Genomic DNA, 9976 nt, shown 5'->3' on the forward strand with positions numbered 1-9976 from the left:
CTTTACTTGATCATCTCTTGGTTTTATATGCTTATCCTAGTTTCTCTTACCTTCCCCGGCTTTGACTCTCACTGATATGCTAATGACTTCTAGCGCACACCTTTTTTTATGAATTTGACTTCCTATTACATGTTTCCATTTAAATGGCCCATTGCCACCTCAAATCCAAAACCAAACTTACCGATCTCTTAAATTTTGTTTTCCTCCTTTAATTCTCTTACATATATTTTAATGGCATCCTTATCCACCATCTCCCAAGCTGAAAACTCAGAGTAGTGTTCATCTCTTCTTTCTTTCCCATCACTTCTTTCACATCTAACTAGCACTAAAGTCTGCCAATTCTCCCTCCTAAAAGGCTCACAATTTTGTCACATCCTCTGTATCGCGTTTGCTTTAATTCAAACCCTATTTTGCTATTGACCTCAGTGTTCAGTCTCTAAGTCCTCTGTCTCTGCTGTGCTAAAATTATCTTTCCGTAACTATCTTTCATAATGCCTTAATTTTTTAAAAGACTTTACCCATTGCCCCTTGAAAAATTTTCCAGTTCCTTAGCATGGCCTAACAGGCATGTTCCTCATTGACCCAACATTCTTCTCTCATGCCCTTCCCCGTACCCTTTGCTTCACCCACGTAATCTTTTGAAGCACCCTAGCATCTTATCTTCTTTGGCATCTTCCTGCCCTTTGAAACTTACCTACTTTTCCTATACCTAAATGACCTTCTACCCTTGCTGACTAACTCATTCGTTCAACAAAAATTAAATGCCTTTTGTGAGCTCTCATAGGTTTGTAGTTATTAGTTACAATCCAGCTCAACTTCTGTTATTCCTTGAAGCTATCTTGGGTTTCTGCACACAATACGTAGTATATTATACTAAAGCACACATTTTTTCCTTATTTATCTTTAAAACTGATATTAATTTAGGACTGTTTACATCATTAAAATAGTATTGTGAAAGCATTAACTGAGTGAAAAGAGAAGCATTGTGGCTAGCATCAAAACGGCAAGGAGATTTTTGAGAGATGTAAGGAATACTTGTAATAAATGAGCTGTTGTCCAAAGAAAGAGAATTAGAATTGCAAATGCTCGCAAGTGGCAGAAGTATGGATTTCTGTCCATGTCTTCGCCTTCTTTATTCCTGAGGATCCCTGACACATATTATTGTCAGTGTCTCCTAAGTATTTCCCACTTGGTTAGCTCTCTGCCATATGGGTTTATCTTAAACACCCTTATTTAGTTATCCCCAGAATAATCTGTTTTTCTCAAATCAACAACGCCTAATACAGTCAGAAAGACTTTTCCATGTATAATGGCTCCCAAACAGGCCTACATGTCCCCACTATTCCCTTTTCCCAAACATACGGCTTAACTTTGGTATGTTTTTTCTTTCCCAAATCTAGTAATTTTTGTGTGCGTTCATTCAGTCTTTACAAGTTTGTGTTTCTTTGTTCTCTATTATCTAGTCTGATTTTTTTTCCCCAAGCCCATTTATATATTCCTTTGAATGTCAGATTCTCCCATGGCCTGGGTAACAGAAGCCATCATTGATTCCAGTTCAGTTTTTACACAAAAAGCTTTACTTTTTTTTTTTTTAATATTATGTCTAATTATATTGAGCTGTTTTGAAGATGTATTTGCTTCATTTCTGCCTGTTATATAGTATTTTAAATAATGCTACTAAGATTTCTTGCCAAACAACTGAGTTTTTTTATCTTTTATCTTTTTAATATTTTCCCAAAATTAGTGGTTTTATTCTTCTAATAGGCATCATATTTCATGTAAATATGCTTATTGAAAATATACTGTGGTAAAAAATGTTTGTGCAATTGATTCATGTGCTTTATTTTTACTTGAAAACATGTTCTTTCACTTCCTCTATTATTAGTTTGGATTCTTAGTAATTGAAGATCATATCCTATATTGTAAGCAGCTGCTGAGGAAACTCATAGAATATTATTCTTGAATAGAAACTGTTTTTTTTTTCTCTTATCAGTAATCTTGTAACAGACTTACTTTGCTTTAGTTTTCAAGCAGTGATTAAAAGGATGAATACAAATCCCATATTTAAAACTAATATGTCCTTCTAATTTTGATAACCAAATATATTTTAAAAACCAGTGCTTCACACTTATATAGTACCTGTATATTGGTAGAGTTCACCTAGTTTTATACATTGCTAGAGATGCAGAGTATCTAACAGATTAACCCTTAGGGATTTACTCATTTGTCAAGACTGTCGCAGTGATTAGAAACTTAATTTTTTTTAATTAGCCATTATTTAGAGGACAGGATATTGAGTGTTAAACAAAAAGGACGTGCTTAATGTAGGATAGTCTTTTCTATCAAAATGTCATAGTTATTTTAATCTTATTTTACTTGAGAATTCAAAATATAATAATTTTAGTATCTCTTTTAAATCTTTGAGATTTTCATTTTTACTATCTAGGCTTTGAAATTACAAATATAAAAGTTAATAGACTATGCTATTCTCTAAACCCCCATTAATAAAGATTTTGTAAAAGTGGTGTACACAATGTAAATGGGAAATCATTAAAGTTTCTCCCTGTATATTTTTTATGCATATTGTACTAAATGCGATATTTTACCAACTGTTCAATGTGTGTTTAACCAATGGCAAAATAGGTAGGTTTAAAAAACAGTTATTAATTTTATAGTATAGATTACAATTAGTGGATATAATATGCTGGATGATACCTATAACAAATAACTTTGTCATAATGTGAAAATTCCAGTCATCAAATATGAGATCATCATCATATTTTTCATTGTTTTAAAACTTAGTTTATCATTGGTTGTTGTCAGTTGCTTACTTAAGGTTCATTGGCTATGTTGGTTCTTAGAAAAACTGTTAAAAGAAACTTCTGCTTTTCAGAAGCAATATGTAACTTCTTATCCTTTTCCAGGATATGGAAAAATGAAATAAACAATACAAATACTTTCAAAGTTTTACCTCATCCTTCTTTTGTTTACACGGCTAAATTCCATCCAGCTGTAAGAGAGCTGGTAGTTACAGGATGCTATGATTCCATGATACGGATATGGAAAGTTGAGATGAGAGAGGATTCTGCCATGTTGGTCCGACAGTTTGACGTTCACAAAAGTTTTATCAACTCACTTTGTTTTGATACTGAAGGTATGTCAGAGACTATGAATGAAGGCCAGCTATGTGAAGAATTTTTTTTACCAGAATAATAGTTATCGAGGCTTGAGAGGGTTATGTACTGATGATTGTGCGTATTTAGCTGTATGCTTGTTTTGCAGGTCATATGATAGATTTGACATTGAAGGAGTTCTGTTTGTAATTTTTAAGTTACTCTTAAACATTTAAAATTGCATAAATATATTTCTTTGGACTGGTGATTATCATTCTTACTTTCTTTCAAGAACCTTAAAATTTACAAACATATAGAAGGGAAATTTGCAATTATTTAAAGTAAGAATAATATAGTGGCTGGGCGCTGTGGCTCATGCCTGTAATCCCAACACTTTGGGAGGCCAAGATGGGTTGATCATGAGGTCCAGAGATCAAGACCATCCTGGCTAACATGGTGAAACACCATCTCTACTAAAAATACAAAAAATTAGCTGGGTGTGGTGCTGGGTGCCTGTAGTCCCAGCTACTTGGGAGGCTGAGGCAGGAGAATCGCTTTGAACCTGGGAGGTAGAGGTTGCAGTGAGCTGAATCGCGCTACTGCACTCCAGCCTGGGTGACAGAGTGAGACTCTGTCTCAAAAAAAAGAATAATGTAGTATGTCTTAAAGATGTAAAACATAAATCATTTTATTATCTGAAAGAATAAAGAAATTTATTATATCTATTAAATAGTCACTTTTTACATAATTTCAGAGACTAGGCATGTAGGCTGTCACTATAATTAATTGGCATGGGATCCAGATCAAAAGGATAATACTGCTGATTTACTCAGTTCAGCTGTAGGTATGTTAATAAATTTAGAACATATTCAGGAAAGAAAGGTATCTGAAAACTAACTCTGTCATAATAGCAGTAGTTCAGATTGTAAAAGAGACATAAAGACTTTCTTCAACTATTTGGCCGTAAGATACCCAAATGTGCAAAAAAAAAAAAAAAAAGGAAATTGGTCCATTTTACTCCAATGGGTAGAGGTGGGCCAAAGCTGTAGAAGGTAGATTTTCTTCGTTCAGAATTACAAAGAATATTTTAATACAGGAAGCAGTTCACCAATTGAATAGCTGTTTTGTAAAATACTGAATTCACAGTTGCTGAACAGCCATCTGTTAGTGGTGGTGGTTGAGATATTCCTGAGTGGGTATGAAGTTGAACTTTCTGAGGTCTGTCAACTTTAAGATGATTTGACTCCAAAGAATTGATGTTAAATTGGAATACCTGTTATTTATTATTTTATTCATTTCCTGATCATTTAATGAGTTTCTACTGGGTCTCAGGTATTATGCTAACACTATGTATTAGAATATAGGTATTTTTCTAGGACTCCAAAACAGATTTATAGGTTAATAAAGTGAGAAATAATGTTACATGTAGGATGGTTCAAATTATTTGGCTTTGCAATATGAGCCATATACACATGTACTCAGAGGCTCATTTCTTTTTGTAGTTAAATTCAGGTAAGTGACAAAGGGAAATAAGTCATCAAAAATAATTTAAAAGAGTAAAGAATTCATTTAAAGATAATTGGGGTTTGTTTGTGAGTTGCATTTTGATTTTTGACTTTTTTAAACTGAAATACCTTTTAATAGCCCTTCAATTCTTTGACGGTTTTACTGGGGTATGGTTTCCCCCAGTCTCCTATTATTTGTTTCTAACTCTGGGACATTCATAAGTGAGTAATCTTGTTTTTTAAATAGGTCATCATATGTATTCAGGAGACTGTACAGGGGTGATTGTTGTTTGGAATACCTATGTCAAGGTTAATGATTTGGAACATTCAGTGTGCCACTGGACTATAAATAAGGTATAAAATCATATTTTATATTATGGGATTTAATTAAAGAAGTTGGAAAACTCCAGTCACATGACTTTAAGATAGGATGTCAGGACATTCTGTTCTCTCATTTCAAAAAATTAACACTTTTTCTTTTTTTTTTTTTTTTTTTTCTTCTTTGACAAGGACTCTTGCGCTGTCACCCAAGCTGGAGTGCAGTGGCCGGATCTCAGCTCACTGCAAGCTCCTCCTCCTGGGTTCACGCCATTCTCCTGCCTCAGCCTCCCGAGTAGCTGGGACTACAGGCACCCGCCACCTCGCCCGGCTAGTTTTTTGTATTTTTTAGTAGAGACGGGGTTTCACCATGTTAGCCAGGATGGTCTCGATCTCCTGACCTCGTGATCCGCCCGTCTCGGCCTCCCAAATTGCTGGGATTACAGGCTTGAGCCACCGCGCCCGGCCAACACTTTTTCTTAGTCATTTATCTATAATTAATTAGCACACCCTCCTGGTGGCTGATTGATGATGTAATGACTTAGTGAAGATTTTTTAAATTTCGGCCAGATGTTAGTTTCACTTTTTTATATCCCATTTGCACTGTGGCATTCAGTAATCCATTGGGTGACATTTATGCTAAAATGAGATGTATGTTATATTACCATCGATAAGTAATACTTTATATTTTCTGTTATATCCTTTTTCCTTGGTCCAATAACATCTCTAAAAACAGTGTTCTCAGTACTTTGTCAACACTGGTGTCTTTCAGAGTTATGTAATTATTATGAAAGTCTGTCATTTAATCACAATAATTATTTCATTTGAAATTTGCTAAATGGAAACAAATGAATAAGTTCTTTCATTGGGGGCTGGAGTGTTTTTAAGACAGCTTGTAAAGCAATTTTGTTAGTGTACATTTTTTACTTTGTATTTAAAAATACAAATGAATCATTAAACTTGAATTTGTTTTATATAAATTGATCCAGTTTCTGCCTAACATATTATACCTTTTTCTTCAATTTTTCTTAATAATGACAGTAGTTGAAAAAAGACACCCTAAGTGAAAAATAATTTTCATGAATTTTAGTTAAATCCATTGAGTCTGTCAGATCTGTTGAAAAAGCATTTCATCTGTTGTTAGAAATTCTTATCTAAATAAGAATAGAAACTTGAAAATTATTTCTACATGTGGTTTTGAATTTATAAAAATTGGAAGCTTCTTACATGATTTTAAACAAAAATTTAATGTTACAAGATGTGTTTGTTGGAAGTGCTTCTTGTTTGGGATTGACTAAATTTTGGGAAAGTGAACATACTACAAAAACACATAATAATTAAATGTGCATTTACACATTGCATAACAACACAAAAATACAGTTCATCAGCTTTGTTTTCAACCCTAAACTGAAGTTACTCAGAATCCTTTTGCTAACAATTATAAAGCATCCTATACTGCAGAATTGGAAAAAATATTTTAAGATTAATTTTGTACCCCCAAAAACGTTTAACATTAAACTTTTCATTAGTAGTATTTTTTTTTATCATTTTAGGAAATTAAAGAAACTGAGTTTAAGGGGATTCCAATAAGTTATTTGGAGGTTCATCCCAATGGAAAACGTTTGTTAATTCATACCAAAGACAGTACTTTGAGAATTATGGATCTCCGGATGTAAGTATATTTCAGTATTGACAGGATAAGTACTCACAGAATAAGTAATGAATTAAATTATATTTATAAAATTCGGTAGTGGTTCTCAACTAGGCAGTGTCCCCACACTCACCAAGGAATGTGTGGCAGTATCTGGAGATTTTTTTTTTATGTTATTTCTAGTATCTAATGAGTAGAGATCAAAAATATTGCTAAGCATCCTACAGCCCATAGGACAGTCTCCCTAAAACAATTATCCAGCCCAAAATGTGAATAGTTCTGAGGCTGAAATGTAGTTAGTTGCTTTTATTTTCACAATTAAAAAAAAACTTCTACCTTCAACAATGATATTGATTGATACTGATATTATCACTATGATACTGTTACAGCATTAGTATAATATGATATAACAACAAGGCAGGGCTTGTGATTTATACATCCTTGTTTTTTTCCTTTATTTCCAAATAATGGTGAACGTAGGGAAATATTCTTCCTGTAAAAGGTAGAAGCAGCGTTCTGGGAAAATCAGCGTGGACTTCTAGTGCATTTTTGTTTGGTGTTAGAGATGGTAATAGTGCCTACCTGGCACAAAGTATGTGCTGAAATGGTGTTTACTATTTTTTCTTGAGTGCAAAAATATGGAAGACTATGTACCATATTTAGCAGATGGTTTAATAATATGTTTTATCTAATTTTTTTCAGAGATCAAATATTCCTTGTATTATTTTTAAAATTCATCAGGTAGAAGACTATATGAATATAAAAATTCTATCCATTATTTTAGTAACCAGCTCAAATACTATCCATAGTCTCTCTTTCTCCGTAGCTAGAATTAATTTCTCTTGTCCAAGTTTGGGGCGCGGTGGCTCAAGCCTGTAATCCCAGCACTTTGGGAGGCCGAGACGGGCGGATCACGAGGTCAGGAGATCGAGACCATCCTGGCTAATACGGTGAAACCCCGCCTCTACTAAAAAAATACAAAAAACTAGCCGGGCGAGATGGCAGGCGCCTGTGGTCCCAGCTACTCAGGAGGCTGAGGCAGGAGAATGGCGTGAACCCGGGAGGCGGAGCTTGTAGTGAGCTGAGATCCGGCCAGTGCACTCCAGCCTGGGCGACAGAGCGAGACTTCGTCTCAAAAAAAAAAGAAAAGAAAAGAACTTTTCTGTTTGTCTTTTGCAGTACGTTCTACATCCGCCTTCTATTTTACATTGACATGTTTCTCCTCTCTTGCTAAATTATAAACTCCCTGGGCTCTTGGGACTAGCTCTCCTTTATTCTGCATCCATTATATTATAGAATGTCTCCCATATGACAGATTCTCAAAAAATGTTTGTTAAATGGAAATTAAGTATTTAAGAGAAAATATTATACCACCAGTCATTTACATGATTAAGACAGTTACATTTGTAACATCTTTTCTGCTTGTAGATTAGTAGCAAGGAAATTTGTAGGAGCAGCAAATTATCGGGAGAAGATTCATAGTACTTTGACTCCATGTGGGACTTTTCTGTTTGCTGGAAGTGAGGATGGTATAGTGTATGTTTGGAACCCAGAAACAGGTGAGTATTTATTGAACTTTAAAAATCGTTTGGGGAGGTACAGGGCTTTGAAGAAGTGTGAAAATTCTACCATTTTTATGGAATAATTTTCAAGGAAATTCTGCTTTCGGGTTTTCAATTATGTTTTTTAAGATTAGAAAGCCTTCAGAGGAACTTCGCTACAGCCTAAACTTGTATTAAATTCTGTTCTCTATTGCTTTAATATCTTTATGGATTTAGAATTTCACATTATAATTCAAGGTTTGTTCTTTCATGGCCTATGAGACATTGCTGATCTTAGTAAATCATTTAATGGAGACTAACACAAAGTACAAAATGTTACAAGCTGAATTTGGAATATGATTAGGTAGACAAATTGTTAAACATCTATAATATATTTTCATTAGTAATAGAAACATACCTGTGATAGTTTTGATATCTGAAACTTAAATAGCAAGTTACCTGAATTACTGCAATTCAGTTTTTTTCCAATAAACAATTATATTGGGAAGCTCATTTGTACCTCACCTCTGCTTTTCAAAAGAAAATCTAAAGCTACATGAATGTTTTTAATAAGAAATTGAGAGAATTTCATAAAACTAACTTTAAAATTTCTTTAATGAACAGTATTTGATTTTTTCCTTGTTTATTTTTGTATTCTTTCTGTTAGGCATTTTGACTAGTCAGCTAACTTAGGCTTTTGTTTGAATGTTTCCTGTACCGTGTTTTGATGCTTTAGCATCAATTCAGTAGCGTTGTCTCCCTCACCTTCGATAAATGAACCTAGATTCTTTGCTTTTTGATTCCTGACTGATTTTCCTGCGTTCCACAGATCTCTGCTTTAGATATCTTTTAGGCCAGAGTCATAAGTATCTTTCAAGCAAATGGGTACCTCAAACAGCATCTGGGGAAAAAAAAAAAAAATGGAAAAGTTAATCCTTCACCAAAACTCACCCAACTAGAGTTTCTTTAGTTTTAGAGTCCTGTAATTTCTCCCATAGTTCTACCCAGAGTTCTCTGTCATTTGGAGTTTGCTTAGCTCTGTCCAATCTCAGAGTCATATACCTCTCTACTTCCTTCTGTGCCCTTTGTCTTTCTTTTGTGCTTTGAAAACCTCATTGAAGAGGTAGAAAGTAGAAAGAGGAGGGTCAAGGAAATGTAAAATAAAGATAATTTCATACATTGTTACTCAAACATTTTTAAATATTTGAGGTTTTCACATAAATAATATGAGCATTACTATATTTTCTAATAAATGGCAGAATAATCTTGTAACAAGATTTATCTGATATAGATATGCTCTGATAAACATTTTTTAATTTCTCTTTTTATTTAGGAGAACAAGTAGCCATGTATTCTGACTTGCCGTTCAAGTCACCTGTTCGAGACATTTCTTATCATCCATTTGAAAATATGGTTGCATTCTGTGCATTTGGGCAAAATGAGCCAATTCTTCTGTATATTTATGATTTCCACGGTAAGTCCACCACTTGGTAAGTAAAGAATTTTTAGAGTAACATTTACATTTAGACTAAACCAGGAATCTGTCTGCCATTTAAATACTGATCAAAGTACACCTAACAATTGTGCCCTTCCGTTGGAATCACAGAAAGCTAGCCACCAGTTTCTTTGTAAATCAATTTAAATAAATAGAATTTACCTAAAAATTATTTGGAATATGTTAACTAAATTTAAGAGATAAATAACACTTAGGAAATACAGATCTTTAATGTTTTCGGTTGACTATTGAGTTAATATTTTTATCCTATGTTCTTAACTAAAGCATATAGTTTTAATAAGTTGTAGTTTTGAGAGTTTCTTAACATAAAAAGTAGGGGGAAAATCACATGT

The 9976-nt window shown here is 33.7% G+C and overlaps 1 protein-coding gene across 1 annotated transcript in view; it reads left to right on the plus strand.

Annotated features, from left to right (window-relative positions):
- AHI1 (Abelson helper integration site 1) overlaps positions 1–9976 on the plus strand; it is a 248465-nt gene that overhangs the window by 87087 nt on the left and 151402 nt on the right. The window contains exons 11-15 of the mRNA XM_011991473.1: positions 2925–3154; positions 4866–4972; positions 6490–6608; positions 8016–8146; positions 9462–9602. Of these exons, the coding sequence (XP_011846863.1) occupies positions 2925–3154; positions 4866–4972; positions 6490–6608; positions 8016–8146; positions 9462–9602 (728 nt within the window). The remainder of the gene's footprint in view (positions 1–2924; positions 3155–4865; positions 4973–6489; positions 6609–8015; positions 8147–9461; positions 9603–9976) is intronic.

This window comes from Mandrillus leucophaeus, unplaced genomic scaffold (genome assembly GCF_000951045.1).
Source record: "Mandrillus leucophaeus isolate KB7577 unplaced genomic scaffold, Mleu.le_1.0 Scaffold396, whole genome shotgun sequence".
Taxonomy (NCBI): domain Eukaryota; kingdom Metazoa; phylum Chordata; class Mammalia; order Primates; family Cercopithecidae; genus Mandrillus; species Mandrillus leucophaeus.